This window comes from Phoenix dactylifera, chromosome 7 (genome assembly GCF_009389715.1).
Source record: "Phoenix dactylifera cultivar Barhee BC4 chromosome 7, palm_55x_up_171113_PBpolish2nd_filt_p, whole genome shotgun sequence".
NCBI classification, from domain to species: Eukaryota; Viridiplantae; Streptophyta; class Magnoliopsida; order Arecales; family Arecaceae; genus Phoenix; species Phoenix dactylifera.
The window spans coordinates 4,741,981-4,765,706 of NC_052398.1; the positions used below are offsets into that span (position 1 = coordinate 4,741,981).

The window sequence follows — 23,726 nt, forward strand, 5'->3', positions numbered from 1 at the left end:
GGTGGAGTTCGAATGATGAAACCCATGGAGTGCTAACCTATTTATAATAGGTGTAGGGATGCATCTCCAAGGGATGCATCCCATCCACACATCCTCTCATGAAAGGGCATCATCTAAAGGGCCATATCAAATAAGAGGAGGTGCAGATCAAGTGAGGAGGTGTATCAAATGATATGTCCTTTCATGTGGTGCCATATTTTGACCAAGTCAACATCACATGCTAATCACATGTCCATCACGCCTCACCTCTTGATTTTTCATGATGATGATCCAAGGGCTCCAATGCAAGGCGCCATTTACTTGACCCATTATGTCTTCATCCAATGGTGGGATTAAGATCCAATGGTCAATTATGATAGCCATCCTCTAACCCAATCCAATTGGGTTAAACCAACTCTCCATTATGTCTTCATCCAACGGTAGATCAAGATCTAACGGTCTAGATTGAATGATTTATTAAATCTAATCCAATTAGACTCAAACCAAGCCAATTAGGTGCCAACTCTTGGCTAACCCATATTAGAAGATGATCTAATCAAATTAGATCAATTAAGAATCAGATTCGAATCCAATTCGAATCAAGAGCTAAGGGTTTGCAACACCTGCTAGGATGTCTATCTTGCAAACATGATCTAATCCAATTAGACCCTTAATAAGTTTTCTTGTGTGTGACCCATTGGGTTCCATACTTAGCCAGCAATAGGTGTGAGTGCAAGTTGACCTAACTTGATTAGAACTCTTCTAATCGATTTAAGTCCAAACTGTGCGAACCCAAACTTAACAATTAGAATCCTTTCTAATTGGTGATCGAATTAAACTCTTTAATTTGATCAAACCTATAAGACAAGATTGACGTCTAGCAACGTGTCATGTCTACCCGAAAAATATGGAATTGGGTGGAAATACCAAAAATACCCTTCAGTGGCAAGTTACCGTGCAATTCAATCCTTTAATCAAACTGCATCCCAAATATGTATATGAGTATGAATATATGTCAAACTCAATTTCATATTCATATTTTTCTCAATCTTTTAATGATAATTCAAATAATGAAACATTAGAAACTCTTTCTAATTTTCATTCTGCTTTGATCAAAGGCTTCCTGAATTATCATATGATTAGAATAAATAGGATGCTATCTTCTCTTACTAGAAGTGATTAATTCCTTGTTGACCTACTCATAATCTTCGTACACAATTCACCATATCCAGAAGACCTCGTACATAACTTATTGTCATGAATGAGTGTAAACCAAAATATGGGTTCATGTGCACAAGATACTATGGTGATCTCAGGTCATAGGATCAGTTGCACAACTCCCACTAAGAGAATCATCTTTTGACATGTAAGTAAGACTTCATAAGATTTCTCTTTGTAGGTCAATTCAGTGAACTCATTCCTCTAATGAGCACCCACATCTTTGTATTAGTGTCTCCACACAAATGATTGTGAGATCAATCATCCTCTGCATCGAGCATACATAAGACATGCCAGTCTTTCCGGTAATCATTGATCCCCGACTCAATGTACCAATGACTGGGAATATTTAAGATTAGAATTTTAGGATTTTAAGTCTCACTAGTATGATCTCATCATAGTCTTAAAACCATTGCCCTAATCTAAGGAGTTTATCATAAATATAATCAACAGCATATGATAAAACATAACGCCTTTATTCATATTTAAATGTCATGTACATGATTTGGACAAATCAAAAGAAAAAACCTTTCGCAATACATATTGCGATTGGCTTGTAGGGCATCTACTCTTTCAATCTCCCACTTGCACTAAAGCCAATCGCTCTTATATTTTATCCCCATACAATCGAGGTGGCGATCGAACTGCTGTTGTGGTAGAGCTTTAGTGAACGGGTCTGCTAAGTTGTTCTTTGTGTCTACTCGTTCAATGACTATGTCTTGTCTCTCGACGATCTCTCGAACGAGGTGGAAGCGTCTTAGAATGTGCTTGGATTTGTGATGAGATCTTGGTTCCTTTGCTTGAGCAACAGCTCCAGTGTTGTCACAATAAACTGAAACTGGTCCAGCAATCTCAGGAACTACTCCCAACTCAGCGATGAACTTCTTCATCCAGACAGCTTCCTTAGCGGCTTCACTTACAGCGATGTATTCTGCCTCAGTAGTTGAGTCAGCTACAGTTTGCTGCTTGGAACTCTTCCAGCTCACTGCACCACCATTTAGGGTAAAGACATACCCTGAAGTGGACTTGCTATCATCTGGATCTGATTGAAAACTAGAATCAGAAAATCCTTCTAGTTTCAACTCAGATCCTCCATAAACTAGAAAAATATCTTTAGTCCTTCTTAAGTACTTAAGAATATTTTTCACAGCTATCCAATGATTTTCTCCTGGATCAGCCTGGAATCTGCTTGTTATGCCTAAGGCATAAGCAACATCAGGCCTAGTACATAGCATAGCATACATAATTGATCCTACTGCCGAAGCATAGGGAATAGAATTCATTCTATTCCTCTCTTCAGATGTCTTAGGAGACATCTTCTTAGAGAGACGTATGCCATGACTCATAGGTAAGTAACCTCTTTTACTTTCTTCCATGCTGAATCTTTTTAGCACACGATCTATGTACTTAGACTGGGACAAGCCTAGCATCCTTTTAGATCTATCCCTATAGATCTTTATACCAAGTATATAGGATGCTTCTCCCAAGTCTTTCATGGAAAAGCTTTTTGATAGCCAAGTCTTGACCGATTGTAACATTGGAATATCATTTCCAATGATTAGTATGTCATCTACATACAATATTAAGAAGACAACGGCACTCCCACTAGTCTTCTTGTACACACATGGTTCATCCACATTTTTGATAAAACCAAACTCTTTGACTGTTGTATCAAAACGGATGTTCCAACTCCTCGATGCTTGCTTTAATCCATAAATGGATCTCTTAAGCTTGCATATTTGATTTGCTCTCCCACTTGAGACAAATCCTTCTGGCTGTGTCATGTAAACCTCTTCCTCAAGATAACCATTAAGGAAGGCGGTTTTGACATCCATCTGCCAAATTTCATAATCATAGTATGCAGCTATTGCAAGCAAAATCCGAATAGATTTAAGCATGGCAACTGGTGAAAAAGTTTCATCATAGTCAATTCCTTGCTTTTGCCTGAAACCTTTTGCCACCAATCTAGCCTTGTAGGTTTCTACTTGGCCATCTGCTCCAATCTTCTTCTTATAGACCCATTTGCAACCTATAGGGTTTACACCTTCTGGTGCATCAACCAAAGTCCATACTTGGTTGGTATACATAGAGTCTATTTCGGATTTCATAGCTTCTAACCATTTGTTAGAGTCATTACTCATGATAGCTTCCGAATAGGTCAGAGGATCATCATTTTCGATGATGTGGGCTTCATCATTCTCAATAATAAACCCATACCTCTTAGGTGCATTTCGCACTCTATCTGACCTTTGGAGAGGAGATGTGTGTTGTGGTTGTACTTCATCAATGGGTACATCTGGTTGAAGAATTTCTTGTGTTTCTATTTGTAGGTCTTGAACTTCATTAAGTTCAATTCTTCTTTCACTGCCCTTTTCTAAGATAAACTCTTTTTCTAAGAAAGTGGCATGCCTACTAACAAATACCTTTTGTTCAGTAGGATGATAGAAGAGATATCCAATACTTTCTTTGGAATAACCTATAAATGTACATTTATCTGATCTAGCACTTAGCTTATGTCCAAAATTTCTTTTGACATATGCTTGGCAGCCCCATATTTTAAAATATTTAAGATTGGGCTTTCTACCTCTCCATATCTCATATGGAGTACTAGATACAGATTTTGAAGGTATCCTGTTTAGCACATATGTAGCAGTTTCTAAGGCATAACCCCAGAAGGAAATAGGAAGATCTGTAAAGCACATCATGGACCTTACCATATCTAATAGAGTACGATTCCTCCGTTCAGCTACACCATTTAGTTGTGGCGTATACGGAGGTGTCCATTCAGAGAGAATGCCCTTTTCTTTAAGATGATTTAAAAATTCACTAGAAAGGTATTCACCTCCTCGATCAGATCGAAGGATTTTAATACACTTTCCGGTTTGTTTTTCAACCATACTTTGATACTCTTTAAACTTATCAAAGGCTTCGTATTTATGTTTCATAAGATACACAAATCCGAACCTTGATAAATCATCAGTGAATGTGATGAAGTAAGAGTATCCACCTCTAGCTGGAGTTGTCATAGGACCACATACATCTGTATGTATAAGTCCTAATAACTCACTTGCCCTTTCTCCATGTCCAGTGAATGGAGACTTGGTCATTTTTCCCATAAGACAAGATTCACAAGTTCCTAATGATTCATAATCATAAGGATCAAAGAACTCTTCTTTGTATAACTTGTTGATTCTTGATTCACTTATGTGACCAAGTCGGCAATGCCAAAGGAGGGTATTATTCACTTCCTCTCTCTTTCTTTTATTGCTTTTATTAATATGAAAGACATTGTCATTAAGTAATAAAACTAGAAGACCATTTTCCATAATGCCATTGCAAAGATGCTTATTAGAAAAATAAATAGAGCAACCATTGCCCTTTCCATTAATTTCAAAACCTTTCTTTAACAACAAAGGAATGGAAATTACATTTCTAATAATTTTGGGCATATAATAACAATCTTCTAATTGTAGGAGCTTTCCCGAAGGCAATTCCAAGTTGTAGGTTCCAACAGCTTCAGCCTGGATGGACTCTCCTTCAGCACCATACAGCTCGAAGTCACCTTTCTTCAAAATTTTAATTTTCTGTAGTCCATGCAAAGATTTGCAAATGTGAAAACCACAGCCGGTATCCAATACCCATGAATTTGAATTTGAAGAACTTAATGACAAGTTGGCATGTAACATAAACATACCTTTTGATGCAACTCTTGCATCGGTCTTCATACTTGCAAGAAAACTCTTGCAATTCCTTTTCCAGTGGCCAGCTTTGCCGCAATGAAAACAGGTACTTGATCCGGAGTTTTTCTTTCCTTTTTTCTTTTTGATGCTACTCTTGGGGTTCAATCGTTTCTTAGAACCCTTATTTCCCGATTTCCTCATAGAGGTGCTATTTATAAGAAGGAGTGGACCTTTATCCTTCTTAATATGCCCTTCAGCTGTTTTGAGCATATTTAACAGCTCGGGCAGGGAGGTGTTCAGCTTGTTCATGTGAAAGTTCACAACAAACTGAGAGAATGAATCAGGCAGTGATTGCAGGATCAAATCCTGACTGAGCTCACTATCCATAGCAAAACCTAATTGACTTAATCTGGTGATCAAGTCTATAACCATAAGAACATGGTTTTGCACTGGAATTCCTTCATTCATTCTAGCACGGAACAACTGCTTAGATATCTCATACCTAGCAGTCCTGCTTTGTTCTCCATACAACTCTTTTAAATTGAGAAGTATGGATTGAGTGTCCATGCCTTCATGTTGCCTCTGTAATTCATTGTTCATAGAGGCAAGTATGATACATTTGACAGTCACACTGTCATTTTTCCACATCTTATGTGTGGCAACCTCCTCTTCTGTAGCATCATCTCCTAGATCTCCAAGATCAGGGGTTTCAAGTATATAGAAAATTTTCTCCTGAGTGAGTACTATCTTTAAATTCCTCAACCAGTCCACATAGTTTGGTCCGGTCAACTTGTTGGCATCTAAGATGCCTCTTAGTGAAAGTGAAGAAGCCATTTAATAATTCTACATATGCAAGAACAAAACTAATATAAGCAGACCAATCATGATGACATGTTTACAACTAGATAAGGACTTTAATCTAATTTGTCTCCTACTATTTTTATCGAATATCATAGCCCTCTCCTATGATAAACGTGAAAATATAATTTTCTTAGTAGGGTTGAGATCCTAATTCATCATAAAAAGCCTTGTGTTTACACAACAAACTCTTATGAGTTCAAAGGTAGGAAACTCTTTCCAATTGCATCTCATGCAATTCTCAACTTTATCTTGTCCTCTTAAAATACTTATTGCCTTGTGTTAGCACAACAAACAATAATATTTTAGTTAAGTCAAACCCTTCATTTCCATATAGTCATATTCGAATAATATTGCCCTTGTGGTTGCACAACAAGGCAATATATTAAAATATGCCATAAGCATCTTAATGCACCAAGACATTATAACATCAGTTCCCATTGCAAGTCTTGTGTTAGCACAACAAACTAGCATGGATCTTGACATAATAATATCGAGGCATGAAGGAAGGCTATTAATAGTGTTATATCAATATTAAGCTTATCCATAATAGGCAATCAAACAATTGGCCAGGTAAGCAGGTGGGAGGCTCCCCTTACTCAGAGAGTAAGGTCCTAATTAAGTAACCACCTTTAGTGCTTTCCTTAGACACCAATTAGATTAATTGTTCTAGAATGGGTTAGCTCAAAGTTTTTCAACACTATGACTTAATATAATTTTTATTGAGGGCTTACTAGTCTCTAGCACATTCTTTAATTGTAACATACATTTAACATGTCTAAAATAAACTATTATGCATCATGGCTATCTCATAGCATGTATAAATCATAAGCAATTAATTAACATGCTTCAACATATTTTCATATGGAAAATTTTATATCATGATATTTTATTACATAACATATCATATATTAATCATACATTTCAGCATTTCTCTAAGCATATGACATTACTATCTCATAGTAAATTAATAATCATACATCATACATAATTATTTGATTGAACCAATTAAGGATTGCTCTGATACCACTGAAGGGTTTTAGCATGTTATAATGCGCAGCGGAAGTTAGGAATTTTAAAAATTTCTTGATAAAGTTCCTTAACATAAAACCCTTATAAGCCAAGATCACCTTAATGGAAGCAATCAAATAATATAATATAAATGCAGAAATAGAAGAATACCTCTAACGCTAATCCAATATGCAGAATTTCCACTAGGTGCCCAAGTGTTCACCCTCCAACGTTGATCCACACGAAAACTTGATTTAAGTCTTAAGCTCCAAAGACTTTGATCCTTAATGCAGAATTCTTAAAGAACTCTAATGGCTTGCTTTCCTTTCTTTCTATTTTTCTTTAACCTTCTAAAATCACTTCTAATCCTTTTGTCCTAAAGAAGACCACCTTGTCTTGGCTTAGGACACACTAGAAGCAATGCTAGAAAGAAAGAAACTAATGTAAGAAAGAAAGAAGAGAGAAGTGGGGTGGAGTTCGAATGATGAAACCCATGGAGTGCTAACCTATTTATAATAGGTGTAGGGATGCATCTCCAAGGGATGCATCCCATCCACACATCCTCTCATGAAAGGGCATCATCTAAAGGGTCATATCAAATAAGAGGAGGTGCAGATCAAGTGAGGAGGTGTATCAAATGATATGTCCTTTCATGTGGTGCCATATTTTGACCAAGTCAACATCACATGCTAATCACATGTCCATCACGCCTCACCTCTTAATCTTTCATGATGATGATCCAAGGGCTCCAATGCAAGGCGCCATTTACTTGACCCATTATGTCTTCATCCAATGGTGGGATTAAGATCCAATGGTCAATTATGATAGCCATCCTCTAACCCAATCCAATTGGGTTAAACCAACTCTCCATTATGTCTTCATCCAACGGTAGATCAAGATCTAACGGTCTAGATTGAATGATTTATTAAATCTAATCCAATTAGACTCAAACCAAGCCAATTAGGTGCCAACTCTTGGCTAACCCATATTAGAAGATGATCTAATCAAATTAGATCAATTAAGAATCAGATTCGAATCCAATTCGAATCAAGAGCTAAGGGTTTGCAACACCTGCTAGGATGTCTATCTTGCAAACATGATCTAATCCAATTAGACCCTTAATAAGTTTTCTTGTGTGTGACCCATTGGGTTCCATACTTAGCCAGCAATAGGTGTGAGTGCAAGTTGACCTAACTTGATTAGAACTCTTCTAATCGATTTAAGTCCAAACTGTGCGAACCCAAACTTAACAATTAGAATCCTTTCTAATTGGTGATCGAATTAAACTCTTTAATTCGATCAAACCTATAAGACAAGATTGACGTCTAGCAACGTGTCATGTCTACCCGGAAAATATGGAATTTGGTGAAAATACCAAAAATACCCTTCAGTGGCAAGTTACCGTGCAATTCAATCCTTTAATCAAACTGCATCCCAAATATGTATATGAGTATGAATATATGTCAAACTCAATTTCATATTCATATTTTTCTCAATCTTTTAATGATAATTCAAATAATGAAACATTAGAAACTCTTTCTAATTTTCATTCTGCTTTGATCAAAGGCTTCCTGAATTATCATATGATTAGAATAAATAGGATGCTATCTTCTCTTACTAGAAGTGATTAATTCCTTGTTGACCTACTCATAATCTTCGTACACAATTCACCATATCCAGAAGACCTCGTACATAACTTATTGTCATGAATGAGTGTAAACCAAAATATGGGTTCATGTGCACAAGATACCATGGTGATCTCAGGTCATAGGATCAGTTGCACAACTCCCACTAAGAGAATCATCTTTTGACATGTAAGTAAGACTTCATAAGATTTCTCTTTGTAGGTCAATTCAGTAAACTCATTCCTCTAATGAGCACCCACATCTTTGTATTAGTGTCTCCACACAAATGATTGTGAGATCAATCATCCTCTGCATCGAGCATACATAAGACATGCCAGTCTTTCCGGTAATCATTGATCCCCGACTCAATGTACCAATGACTGGGAATATTTAAGATTAGGATTTTAGGATTTTAAGTCTCACTAGTATGATCTCATCATAGTCTTAAAACCATTGCCCTAATCTAAGGAGTTTATCATAAATATAATCAACAGCATATGATAAAACATAACGCCTTTATTCATATTTAAATGTCATGTACATGATTTGGACAAATCAAAAGAAAAAATCTTTCGCAATACATATTGCGATTGGCTTGTAGGGCATCTACTCTTTCATAAAGCATACTGTTGGTTAACAGAGAAATATGATAAAATAGAACTACTTGGATTTATGCTGGCAAGATTGATCATTGGTGCTGTTTCCTTGGCAAGTGGTGGATAAAAAACCTTATGAAGTAAAAGGAATCAAATTAAGCGAGAAGGTTCTGGTTTCCTTGATTAAGCTGTAATTAATTATGAACTTGATGAATGTTGAAGACTTTGTTACCCATGAGTATGGAAAAAGAAACTCGAACTTTGTTATATTCGTGTTGTTTCTCTTTATGGTAACAATGCATTCTTCCATGGCACTTTATTCAAATATGATTTACATATGTTCATAATCTTCTCTTTTTCCGAGATTCACATCAAATTTGCAAAAAAAGGGAAAAAATTCAAGACCTAGCTAGTTCCAAGTGTAACCGGAAAACCTTATTACCCTCCAATCATGACCTGACGTAATCCCATCCGACTCCACACAAGTAAAGCTCTATTTGAATATTTGGGCCATCTAAAAGCTCTTAGGTTAGCTGACTCGGTTGTAGTTCAAAAACTCAAATAGACTTGAGTTTTCACCTTGATCAGTTCTTGCCAGCCTAGTTGCAATGGAAAAGTTGTAGAGAAACTAAGTCAGCAAGTTTAAATGGTTCATTATCCATCCTAAGGAACATATATGTGGTACAACCAATTAAGTCTCGTGCATAACGCATCCAAAATTCCTCTGGCAGATGGAAACCAAAATTTTAGATTCTATGTGGTACTTGTTTTGCACTGAAGAGAGTGATCACCATAATATTATATGATGATGGGGATGAATGGCTGCTTGGCATCCGATGGTGATGTGCCATGTTAGGCATGCAATGCAGCATATCATATTCCGTGGTCATTCGTCTCGAGGGACAGATGATGTGTTGATGGTCGACGGCTTTCATGGTGCATGGCATAGAATCTTGATTTGCAGCCAAGATCCCATAGATAGAGAGACCGGGAGAGAGAATCCAGGATTTACATGGTCAACGGATCAAACAACAGAACTCCAACCTCCACCGAGATCCAAGCTGGGCCCCACGAGGGCGGCCCCCTCTCCTAGTTAACAACGTGGAGCCCACTTTCCCTGTCCCCCCACCTCTCTCTTGTTTCCCTCCACCTTTCTCTCTCTCGCCACCCCTGAGTTTCACCTCAGGGCGCCGAGAGAATTCAAAAGAGAAGCAAAGGAGAGAGAAAAGGAAGGGAAGAAGAGAAAGGTGTAGAGGGTCCAAACGAAGAAGAAGAAGAAGAAGAAGAAGAGAGTTTCTCTGTGCGATCAATCCAGGCGGGGAAGCAGGTGGTTTATTCTATTTTTCTCACAAACTTTTTCTCACTAGCTATTATGGCCCTTGGGAAGCTCTTCCTCTTCCTTAGCTCGTAGGAAATTTTGTTTGTGATCATGGGGTCATCCTTCGGTAGCTATTTGGTGTGCAGAGGCGAAGCGTGAGAGGAGAATTATGAGCCATACGGAAGAAGACGCATTCCCTTTGGTGGCGGTCGCCATTGATAAGGATAAGGGCAGCCAAAATGCCTTAAAATGGGCTCTCGACAACATTGTCACCAGGGGCCAGACCATCACCCTTATCCATGTCAATTCCAAGCACACAGGATGTAAGAGACTCTCTCTCTCTCATATTCTTTCTTTTTTGGATGGACTCTCGCCCATATTCATAAAGAAGAAAAAAAAAACAGAGAGAGAGAGAGAGAGAGAATTCTTTGTTTTTCCTTCCTTTCCTTCTTGCAGATTATTTAGTTTAATCAACATACAAATAGTTTTAATTGTCTTTCATTTTTCGAGCCTAATAGTTGCATCTAGTATCAAGTTCTTGCAAAATGAATTGATTTATTCCAATCAGAAGAAGGGTAAAGCAGGAATGCAGGAGAAGGCGTCTTGCTCGACAACAAAATGGCTAAAAATTTTGTGACTCACCTCTTTCAAAATAAATAAATAAAAGTAAAGCTCTTCGCTTCTACCAATATTGTAAATGTAGTCGTCTTCGAAACTGCATGCAATCTAGCCAGCAACAAAAGGCACGCAACCATGGGAGGTCCTTCCTACAACTAATTTCTAGTTGTCATTCTGATGTAATGCAGCGGGGGCACAAGAGGACCATGCCTCTGCAGGCAGTCACTCAAAGGATCTTTTCGTTCCCTTCCGATGTTTCTGCACACGTAAAAACGTGAGTTACCTTTTCTCTTACTCTCTGTATCTTGCTCTCAAATTACCAATCTGGCCAACTGTATGCTTTAGTTAACCTGTTTTGTTTAGCTCTTTTTCCTCTTTATCAGGATAATGTAAGCTATAAGCTATGGTAGCGGATAGTACGAAGCATACAGTACCATACCAGTTCGATTTTTGTATATAGTACAGAGGTCGTACCGAAAGTTGGTATGCCGAACTGACTCCGAAACCAGGCGACCAATATAGTGATAGGATGGCACACCTGGTACCGAGACAGCGTAGTTTGCTGCCACCCATAAAACTCAATACTCATTCTCCATTGCAATGGTTAAATGCAGAACGATGTCTTCCACATTCTCCATCACCAAAGTTTCGTAGCCCTTGTGTTTCTTTAAGGTAGCATCTCATAGTCACCACCACGTCCTTAACTTTTCATGCCCAGATGCCCAAATCCATGAAATTTGGCTGGGCATGACACATAAGATACCACGAAGGGCCATTACTTCTTGCTGTCAGAATAACTGCAGGGAGCATCACCAATGATAAGAGGACATAAAATGAGACGAGTTGGAGAACATATATGAAGAGATTCAAACATTTAGGGCATTATGAGTTACTTTTCAGGAAAATCGGAGAATCTTTTTTCAGCACCATGGCAGCACCATTCGTTTCGACCATGTGATACATCTAAAATACCAATGCAGAGATATTCTGCTATTTCTTTCCTGTCAGATCAATGCATTCAGATCTCGATAACATATAACAATCTCTGAGGTTATGTTCAAACTCATGGTAAGACATTAGATGTTATCCCAACTTATGAAGTCCAGGAACTAGGAACAATAAATGGAACATCTCCAGATAAGACTTCAGGAGAGTGCAGTCAAGCAAAGTTGCCAACTCCTACTTATGGACAACTACTAGTCATGAATGCCTTCCCCACCCCTTTCTAGCTGATTCTCAAATACCAAATCCTATAATGAAATTGAAACCTTCATACGAGGTGGTCCTGAGAGAAGCTGTATAATGTTAATCCTGTCTCTTGAACAGCCTTTCTGGACAAGAGCCTGAAATTTGCTACTGCAGCTCATACACTTGCTTGCCTCATTCAAGTTTTCAGTAAACACCACCATCGATCATAAAATCCCACAAGCCATCACACAAAATATTCTCTGACCAATTTTCTGTTTCCTTTAACAGGTGCATTGCAAGGATGTCATACTTGAAGACACTGACATAGCAAAGGCAATCATAGAGTTCGTATCCAATGCAGCTATTGAAAAGCTTGTTGTTGGTGCACCTTCAAAAAGCGGATTCGTTAGGTAATCTATACAATCTCAAGCAATGTCTTAATCCAGTGGAAGTCTCTGGTTTGGAAAGAAACATACCACCTCGGAGTACTTACTGTCATATCTTTGCTGTCAAAAGATTTAGGACTACAGACGTGGCTACCAATATTTCCAAAGGTGCACCTGACTTCTGCACCGTCTACATCATATCCAAAGGGAAGGTATCTTCCATGAGGAACGCTGTCCGATCAGCGCCAGCCGTCTCACCATACCGGGCTCAAATCCAAAACCACGCAAGTATAAAAACTGAGCATGTAGACCCACCTCGCTCTTATGGCATCAAAGGTTTGCATAAACATGAGAGTTGCCGTTATCATCAGTTTATCTTTGAATAGAAAATACAATGTTCTCGTCTCCTTCACTCAACGAAGTCATGATAATTTCAATTGTCAGGTGGGGCAGCATTAGAGGCTCGGAATGTGCAGAGTGAAAGGGAACCAATCAGGTAACATGTCCTGCAATGCATAAGTAGCAGCATTACTGCACCACAGAAAGAACTAGTACATTCTTTTGCTCCTATGTTGGATTGCAAGCTAATATGGTACCTCAAACAGGTCGCCATTCACCCGGGGAGCACGAGCCTCCAATGCCAAATCATATGCAGAGAGCATAGCGGATAGTGATATATCATTTGTGAGTGGTGGCAGGACAAGCATTGATCGCATCTTTAATCAGAGGTTGTCCGTGTCTGATGGCTTAGATAGCAGCTTTGAGATGCAATCACCACGCAGGTCAGTGGGTGGTGGATACTCATTTGGGACTGCGTTCTCTTCAATCTCTCAAGACAGCACATCATCCTCTCACGCCATGGTACATGTATTTACCTCTAAAAGCACAAGAATAAATTTCTCAACAAGAAAGCACAAGCATAAACACGTATTTTAAGTAATCAAATGAATGCCTGCAATTTATTTACAACTTAGCACCAGTCATCAAGTACCTCCTTGCGTGATGGTCGCCAATTTGTTCTGTAATCACAGGAAGATGTGGAGGCGGAGATGAAGAGGCTGAGACTAGAACTCAAGCAGACAATGGAGATGTACAGTACAGCCTGCAAAGAAGCTCTCACAGCTAAACAGAAGGTAATGTTTACGCAACACCTCCAAAGCGCAACTCCCTCGCTGATTATGCCTTTTGATGCAGGCAATGGAGCTCCATCGTTGGAAGATGGAGGAAGAGAGGAGATTAGAGGAAGCTCGGTTGGCAGAAGGAGCTGCCCTGGCTTTAGCAGAGAAGGAGAAAGCAAGATGTAAGGCAGCCATAGAGGCGGCCGAAGCCTCCAAAAGGATCGCAGAGTTGGAGGCGCAGAAGAGAATCAATGCAGAAATGAAAGCATTCAAAGAGGGTGAGGAGAAGAAGAGGGCATTGGATGCTTTAGCACATACAGATGTGAGGTATAGGAAGTACACGATAGAGGAGATAGAAGTGGCCACAGAATACTTCTCTGAGAAGCGGAAGATTGGAGAAGGTGGCTATGGCCCTGTTTACAGATGCTATCTGGACCACACACCTGCCGCCATTAAAGTTCTGCGCCCGGATGCAGCTCAAGGGAGATCTCAGTTTCAACAGGAGGTATTAAACACCTTACAGTTACACAGTCACATCTCACTGCCCAAATCTCTTTTAATTACTTGCGTGGAGTATGATATGCAGTTATTGGTGATCCCGAAGCCAATTAAATCTTCCCTTGATAGAGTTCCTCCATAACTAGCAGCTACTATGTCAAATCCTGAAATATTAACCTTTTCTTCATGTCGACACCAATGCAGGTTGAAATTTTAAGTTGCATTAGGCATCCAAATATGGTTCTTTTGCTGGGTGCCTGCCCAGAATATGGCTGCCTTGTCTATGAATACATGGCCAATGGGAGCTTGGAAGATCGCTTGTTCCGGCGAGGAAATACACCACCTATCCCTTGGCAGCATAGGTTCCGCATTGCTGCTGAGATAAGCACAGGCCTCCTCTTTCTCCACCAGACAAAGCCAGAGCCACTGGTTCATCGAGACCTTAAGCCCGCAAACATTCTCCTCGACCAAAACTATGTCAGCAAAATCGGCGACGTCGGCCTTGCCCGCCTGGTTCCCCCATCTGTTGCGGAAAATGTCACTCAGTATCGCATGACCTCCACTGCTGGAACATTCTGTTATATTGATCCAGAATACCAGCAGACTGGCATGCTTGGTGTAAAGTCCGACATTTATTCTCTTGGGATCATGCTGTTGCAGCTGATCACTGCGAGACCTCCCATGGGGCTGACACACCATGTGGAGCGTGCAATTGAGAAGGGGATGTTCGCAGAAATGTTGGACCCATTAGTGACAGATTGGCCAGTGGAGGAAGCCTTGAGTTTAGCCAAGATAGCACTCAAGTGTGCTGAGCTGAGACGGAAGGACCGGCCAGATCTTGCTACAGTTGTGTTGCCAGAGCTGGAAAGACTGAGAAGTCTCGCAGAAGAAAACATGCAAGACTGTGTGTTTTTGGGCAAATCACACACCTCACCCATGCACAGCCAAGTTTCCTTGCCGGTAAGTTGGAAGCAATAAACCTTACTTGATTTCTTACAAAAGAAAGCAAAAGAACAAGAATTGACTACAAAGCCACCACCGGTACAACCATACCAAGCATACTAAGAAAAATTTGCAGAGTACCATGCATTGCTAGTTAGATATGAAGCTGGAAAGGATAGCATGGAAAATATCATTGTACAATATGTAGAAATGCTATAAAACTTTGCATGCATATATGCTTCCATAACACTACCACAGACACCAGAGATTTCAATTTAGGCTTGCTGACAAGTAACTAAGATAATTAAGCGGGGTTATTTTTTATGCAGTTGCGGGCTGTGGTAGATAGAATTAGCTAAAGAAAATAATAATTAGATCCCATCTTCAAATAATAACTTAATTGGTATTGCCTGGTAAAACATGTGATATTTGAGGATGGTGTAAGTACATAAAGAGCAGTGTATGAAGAAAAGCTACCTTGTTTAATATATAAATACAAAGAAAATGCTGCTGAAACTTTATAAGCCAAATTCAAGAACAAAAATTGATTTGATGAGTAATCCAAGAAAATCAAACTAAGTTCAGGCTGCCGTTTTGGTGACTGCAAATGACATGACCATCACCTTTTTTTCTTTGATAAGTATGTCACCATCACCTTCACAAGTGAATTGTGGTAATATTATCTGGACAAAGAAAGCTTGTGAACCATGGAGTGAATATAAGAATTCATAAATGAATCTTTTCCATCTTTTTCTTGTTTACAGGATATATTGAGTGGCCCTCTACCTGGACCATCTGGATATGAAAGTTCAATAATCCGATCAAGTGCATCGTCCATGTATGGAAGATGAGCAAGTGCCGCCTGAGAAGATAGCTAACAGATAAACTGAAGTAAAGTGGAAGGCCATTTGCATATTTAAGTTTTTGAAAGGAAGCAAGCAAACAACATTCTTGCTCTTCATTCTTTCAAGCAGTTTTACAGCCATTATGGAAGCTGAAGATCCATTTCGAAGTTAGCTTCTCGGCACTGAGTAAAACCAATTTACTAGTTTAGGTAACAGATCCTTCCAGATGGGAACAATTAAAACAAGCAATGCTCAAGAAAACAGCACCAAAGAGCATTACTTCTGTTATTCCAGTTTTTTTCAAGCTACAGATACAACTTTTTGTAATTTCAGACGCACGGAAAGAAATGGTAAAATAAATCTCAAGTCAAGACCTTTGCAAACTGGCAACAAGTCATTATGAAGTGCAGCTTCTGCATTATGGTATCTTCCAAATCTCTAGGTAAAGGGATATAGTTGTAATCTATAATTTTCAAAGTTGATTATGTAAAATATGTACTGTCGATACAACTACCACTTGTACCATTTTACACTACTTAAAATCTTTGTCTTCTCATATTTTTGTTTTAACAAAATGATTGCCGCAAGCAGAGCAGTTTTTGGATATTGTAGAAGTTATGAGATATACAATTATTTTGATTTTGATACTGATTTCCCCTAATTACCAATTTCTTTAAGTTGGAAAAGCAGGTTTCAGATAAAGTAACAACCAGCTTAGCAATCCTTGAGTGTATGGTACAAATATGCAAGCAGTTGCAAATGAAATGCACGAACTCAATATACATGAGGTCATTCTCTTTGTAATAAAAGATCTAAAGTTTATAATTCTTTATCTTAGAAATTCATTGTGCCTAGATCCAAATGCAACATAAGTTGCAGAATCAACCTGTCATGCTTCCATTGCTATCTGCTCTCCAATACCTAACCTTTCAGATTAAGTCAGACTTATTTTACGAGTTCTTTCCACATTCCTTCCTCACATATATGTAAACTTGATTATTTTTTCCTGAGCACTCATAGTGATGCTCATTTCCTTTTGCTGGCATCAAGATTTTTGAGGTTTGAATACTAAATGAAGTCTCTAGGCATATGAATATGTATTGGAGAGGTTGCCATTTGGTTCATTTCACTACTTCAAAAGCAACTGTATACAGCAATATGCCTCTTAAAATGAGCCAAGCATTCTCATGTGGCACTCTCATCACACAAGTAATATTTCTCTTTTTAGAATAATGGTGGTGGCACCACCGATCATTTCATAGAAGTGATAGAAGTGTTACCCATGTCAAAAGCTTGGGAAAACACCTCTTGAGGTTCGACGACAGAACCTGAGCTTCTGAAAACAAAACAATAACTTCTATTGAAATTCCAGCCTTGACCACACTTAAAAGAATTCTTTGCACAGACTTTTCATTTTTCAAAAGAGCAAAAGTGGGTAATCAGTTTGTACTGCATGTACAGCCTTTCCAACATCCATGGCATTAAAAATCTAGATTTTCTAAAAGAACTTCCTTTCCCTCGCATATGTCGATACCATTCCACCAATTGCTTCTTAGTGAAATTACCAATTTTGTCAGCCACCACACATCAATAGAGATCGGTACATATGTTTTAATATGCCATGAAATCATCATTCAGTGTGTGGAAGAAATCCAAAACCTCTAAAACCCATTTTTTTTATTTTTATTCACCCTCTGAACCTGGATAACTTTCTCATCAGTCATCACTAACATGAAACACAATGAGTCAGGAGGATGCATCACAAGAAACTCGGATGATCCCATCAAAGCTCGATGCACACTGCTGTAAAAGACTGAATGTGGTAGAGGTGGCCAGAATGCTGCCTACCACCTAGTGCTTGGTGGGTACCCAGAGGTCAAGGTGGCCCAAAATAATATATCATAGAAAACTAATAATTATAAGGGGAAATCTGGAAAATAGCTATATTCCAACAAACGAAGCATAATATATCAAATAATATGTATCAATTTGGTAGCTTCGATGGTAATTATAAATCAACCTCATCCTCCACATTCAAACAAGACGCAAAATATGAAAGTGGAGGTGCAGGCAGTAGCCTTTTAAAGCAATAACCAGGCACAGCAGAATCAATCCACTGACACTCCACAGATTGCTCAAAAATAATTAAAAAAGAAAAGAAAATGAAAATCTACCGACGCCCCAAAGAGTGATTTCAAGCATCAGAATACGCATAAAATAGAAGCTAGATAGCAAAATTAGGTATTTGATCTCGAAATAATCAGCACATCGAATCATCAATTCCACGCCATTCAAATCGTGAAAGTTACTTTAATTTTACAGACAATGCTGGATCATCGATCTCAATATAATGGGAGTGCAAATGCTTTCTGGTATCCAGCTTAGAGACATCTAAATCAAGGGGAAAAAATCGTTTTTTTTTCGAGCGAGATAACGGATCGATGAACAGGCAGAAAAAGAATTGGAATCGAAGCACTTACCTTTCGATTCGGAGCCCTAGGGAAGGGAAGGGTGGTGGCGGGAGCAAAGTATCTTAAATTTGGGCGGTCCGGTTTTACAGCCGAGCTCGTCCTACCGAGGCCCAGATACTTCCTAATCGACCTGGACCGGATCCAGTGCCCAAAGCCCGGCCCATATCGAGCGCCAGCTCTGAGGAATTGTTAGAGGCGTTGTTATAATTATATTTGATTAATAAGCAGCAGATTATAACACTTAATGAAGTGAAGAAATTTACCATGGACAAACTTAATTGTCAGAGCCAAATCATTAACTAAGGTCACAGAATGTGCATTAAAAATTAAAAGAAGGAAGAAGATACATGCAACAACAAGTACAAGCTATAAGATTGGACTAATTTCCTAAACTTAGACATATAAGATATGTAACAAAAAAATGTCCTCATCAAATATTAATTGTGAAGAATTTATATAAGTTTCATTTATATCTTGGTACACTCATGAAGTTGTATTGAGGAAAAATGAGAAGAAATATTCTACATGTTACATAAATATATAAAGAAAACATAGATTGAAACATGGCAATCATGACAAATGTTGTGGTATTGTGCAGGTGGAGTATTAAATGGATCGATGGGTGGTCCAAAGGTTCAGAGATAGGACCATCTTTTGATTCCAAAAGGTCACTGCCCTATGATGCACGACAATTGTGGTCCATTGATTGCATGAACTTTCCGATGTAGCATGTCGGGTTTCTCTTGGGCAGTTATTGTAGTCATATATAGAACCACTTGTGTCACCATGTGAGCACGTTGCTTTGGTCCTACCTGTTTATGGGACCATTAAGTCGGGGATGCCATGGCGCCATGGATACATCTAGAGTATCCTTCATATGATTGTGGATGACCATGATGGCAATGGTCTCTAATATCTTTGGGCAAATTTATTCATCATGATATCAAATTTACTATCTTTGGGAAAAGTTACTCATTGATTATCCTCAACCCTAATTTCTTGATATAAGTATGCTTTATTGGTTGGAGGCTTTATCGACGACGATAAAACAACCATGTACTCCAAGCAGCAACCGTGTTAGGGTTTCGGCTTAATTGAGAGATGGTTTTTATCCATTGAGGGCTTCGGACATATACATAAATTTGTTTATATTGTTTGCTCGGCACTACTACGTTAATATGTCAAAAAAATTTAAACTAATTGAGGGGAGGATAAGGCAAGACTCGAAGTCGAGTCCTTGGTTTTAATATCTAAAAACTTTACTGGGTAAACTGGCAAGCACTCCCAACAATCGACCAAGTTTTAAGTTGACTTATTTAGCTGCTTGAAATATTTTAATTTTTATAATCATCAGTATTATATAATATCTTGATGATTTATTTGATATCTCAGGAGATCATGGCGTCATTGGACATTGTCAAGTTCCATAACATGCAATATTAACAAAAAAGAAGAAGAACAAGAAGATAAGCTAATTAAGACAAAATGATTAAATGATGAACCTTTTTATGAAATTTTATGGGTAACGATGAATCCTTACTTGTGTATTTAAGATCTCATATATCTTGTAGATTACTCTACATATTTCCTCTTTTATCTTAACAAAAATGATGAATATTGAGATGGCATTTTGCTTATAGCATACGCACGTGTGCGTGCATACATGTAGATGTGTTTGTATACATGTATTTAAAAATAGCATATGCTGGATAATTGTTCTAAGTATTGGACAATGTGAAATGTAAATGTAAATTTCGGTATTTTTTTATTTTGAGCAAATGAGGTTGTTTCATCGAGAGAATTGAACACACGAGATTGTACTATTTAACATCTTGGAATGAAAATTATTTTAAACTCAAGCATAAAAAATTGCCCTTGAGGCTCCAATGTTCGCTTGTGTTGCGTTAAGTGAGTTAGTCACTTCAAAAAACATTACTTAAAATTCATCTTGAGTTGTATTGCAATGCAAAGTATATTTTTTTAAAGAAATCCATACGATAAGAAATCAAGTAAATTTGTACGACTATGTTCTCTATCTCTCTCTCTCTTATGTTCACCATGGCTATCGATGATAAAAGCAAACTCATCAATCAATATCATATTTAAACTGAAATTAATACCATATAGCCATTTAATTGTTATTGAAAAATTGAATGCCTCTCAGAGTGCATTATAGCTTAGTGGACTCAATTTTTTCTCAAATCATCCATAAATGAAGTAACTTGCATAAGTATTAAGTACCCAAGATCTACCCAGCAAACAACTGATATTGGACTAAACACGCGCTCGCACAGATCCTCACATACTTCTCTCACTTAATCCTTGACGTTTTCGTCAGGCTAAAGATTCAAATCTAATCACAAATAGCACGATCGGCCCGTAGTCAACCTCAATGAATCCTTATCGCAGTATCCCCTAGTCCGCATAAGTTATGGTCTGATTCTGCTCTAATGCCATTTGTGACAATCCGGAATTTCACTCAAAATGGCTAGGCATGAAATATTATTTGAGTTTCTTAATACTATATAAGTACATAAGATCTACTCAGCAAATAATCAATATAGGACTAAATATACGTCTGCATGGATTCTCACGTTCCATCTTATATATATATATATATATATATATATATATATATATATATATATATATATATATATATATATATATATATTTCTTTTATATTAATTTATTTTTTATACAATTTCACGTGAAACCCGAAGACGGAGAAGGGAGCACCGACACCCAGCTCTTTAACGGGCCCAGCCACCCGCTCAGATACCTCTGCGGTGAAATCACGACAGATCGTGTCACCGCTAGGATGGGCCGCATTCGAGTGTCGTGACTCGCCCGGGGGCCAAAATCCCAACTACTTTTTGACGCGTCCCTCTTTAACACGACAATGGCGTCAAAACCAAGGCAAACCACCTCTCGCTTTCGGGTTGGAAGCCAACCTTGTGTCATTCAATTTAGAGGTCTACGTTGGTATTTCTTTTTATGGATCCTCGGTGGTGGTGCGCAGGGGGTACCGTAGAATATTATCCCAGTCTTAAATAAAGATGGACAGCTATCAAACAATACATTTTATGCACGATACAATATATGCTCATGGAATGTCTTATTTGATGATCATCCAACCTTCAGATGATGGTTATTGAGAATTGCATGACATTCTGCAATGAAATTTATATAATAGAATCTCCTGATAAAACTACCGGTCATTTCTATGTACAATAGAATATCTGGATAAAACCATCTAACCTTGCTAAGCTACTTAAATCTTATAAAATCTTATGTGCTATTTCATTATCTTGGATGTAATCTTTGGTGCGATGGTTTTAGCATCGAAGCCAGTCTTGGATTAGATTTAGAGATTTTACCTTGGGAGTGTCACAAGATGTTTTTGCCTTTGATGTGAGAGCAATGGTTGATGCGCCCACTTCTGGCTACACTCGGGGCAATGATCTTAGATAGATATGCAAGGAACTCACAGAAGGATTAGATTTAGAGGCTTTAACTTGGGTGCTTCAAGAAGTAGGAAGGCTGGCACTTTCCATATGAAAAAGGCTCTGCTGTAGTTTTCATTGCCAAGTTAAGGATGGAAGTCTGGCCCCATTAGAGACCATTAGAAAAAAAAAGGAGCTTGTTTGATTATTTTTTTGAGATCACTAGGAATACGTGAATATATTACAAGTCGTGAAAAGGGTAGGAAGCAAGCTTACGATAGTACTTGAGAAGATAAGATTTTAGTCATTTCGGATGGATCCAAACCGCATCATTTCACCCTCGGTTTCTGGCATCGGTTTTGAGAACAGGGACGAGTGGTGTATGCTATAATTGTTTGGTTCTATTTCTCTTTATGGAATGGAATTTAAGAGTTGGTGGTTAAATCACAAAAAGCTAGTTTTTTGCTTCTTTTTCACGACCTCGCCTTCTGAAAAGCTTCATGAGGATGGTGTGATGGGACCCTTCCTCTGTTTTGCTCACATCATACAAAAACAAAAACAAAACAAAACAAAAAAGCGTGAAAAGGGTAAGCAAATTTTTTTTCCAAAGCATTTGGATAAATGGGAAAAAAAAAAAAACTTTGCGGCGTAATTTTTAGTTAGCAAGTCAGTAAACTACCTACCTACCAAGTAAACAACATGAAGTAGGAGTGAAATCATTGTTATAATAACCACTTTTCTTTGGTATATATAGACCTACTCCACTCCAATGGTGCATACAAGCATTATGGTGACATAGATTATGTCGTAATCACATCGAGGTATAAAATAAACCATACATGCATTTTAGTCACATATCAACGATTAATTGATATCATTTGTATCTAACTTTGTAATATTATTTCTACATTATGCAATTGTTAAGTAATAAAATAGTATCACTCTATCTTATCATAGTTCCCGTTGTATAAGTAATTATATTGTTTTCTTGATCCTATTGGCCTAGAAAAGATAGAATTTAATAAGGTACATCCAACTAAAGAAAAATCTGTTTATGGTAATTGTAATTTTAGCTTCCTGAAAGCGTCCAGTTTAGCTGGCTTTTTACATTGCAAATAGGAAAGTTTACTCGAGGCAATAAGATTATTTCACATTAAGGTTTCTCGATGGAAATAAAATCTCCAATGAGAGGCATAGCATGTGATTGCTTTTAATGAAAGAGGAGCATATTTAGCAAGTGTAATGCTATTGGAAACTCAAAACGTAATGCGAAACATAAGGATTGGTTAACTATAAAGCAACCGAATCAACAATTGTGGGCTTGATGATTTTTTTTTGCGCATGTATGAGCATATTCCCTTTACTAATACCTTTGTACAACTATGGTAATACCTATCTCTCCATATTTCTCATTATGGATTAGTTGTTGTTTGTTGAAAATCATAAAAAAATATTTTCACAAGTCATCTTTCATGCATCTCTATCAGTAATTAAATTTAAAATTTGATAACGTAGTCTATAAGATAACGTGACATCTTTCTAGGCTAAATTGTTTAATTTGCTTAAAGTCATTAGTGAGAAAAGAAATCATTTAGACTGTTGTAGTCATTTCAGTTTGATACTATTTTGTAAGAGGGGTTGGACTTTCGTGTTCTTTATGCAATGTATGGGAAATTAATTTTGTACGAAAACTTAATGCGAAGAGAGGAATTTCTTTTTCAATAATTCATCAATTTTGATGGTCCCTAATCTATGCATAAAGTTAGTAGAAAACAAATGTATCGATTATAACATTACAGTAAAAAAAAAAAATGATGATCACTATTTTATATAAGTGGTAATCATGATCTAGACTTTATAAAATTACATTATCCTTATTTCCTTGAAAATCCAGGTCCAGGCGTGCTCGTAACTTTAAAACCCCTCCAA

At 37.8% G+C, this 23,726-nt stretch overlaps 1 protein-coding gene across 1 annotated transcript; it reads left to right on the plus strand.

The window, feature by feature from the left end:
• Positions 1-10,094: 10,094 nt before the first annotated feature.
• Positions 10,095-16,525, plus strand: LOC103702260 (U-box domain-containing protein 35-like). The gene is made up of 11 exons (XM_008784594.3): positions 10,095-10,294; positions 10,432-10,608; positions 11,092-11,177; positions 12,380-12,501; positions 12,608-12,813; positions 12,922-12,973; positions 13,083-13,338; positions 13,509-13,610; positions 13,672-14,100; positions 14,298-15,053; positions 15,800-16,525. The coding sequence occupies exons 2-11, from the start codon at positions 10,455-10,457 to the stop codon at positions 15,884-15,886; spliced, it is 2,250 nt and encodes a 749-aa protein (XP_008782816.2). The 5' UTR covers positions 10,095-10,294; positions 10,432-10,454; the 3' UTR covers positions 15,887-16,525.
• Positions 16,526-23,726: the final 7,201 nt, after the last annotated feature.

Coding starts and splice junctions, on each gene's coding strand:
- LOC103702260 (XM_008784594.3), top strand. CDS start 10,455: ATGAGCCATACGGAAGAAGACGCATTCCCTTTGGTGGCGGTCGCCATT. Junction 12,974..13,082: donor AGTGAAAGGGAACCAATCAG/GTAACATGTCCT, acceptor TACCTCAAACAG/GTCGCCATTCACCCGGGGAG. Junction 15,054..15,799: donor ACAGCCAAGTTTCCTTGCCG/GTAAGTTGGAAG, acceptor TCTTGTTTACAG/GATATATTGAGTGGCCCTCT.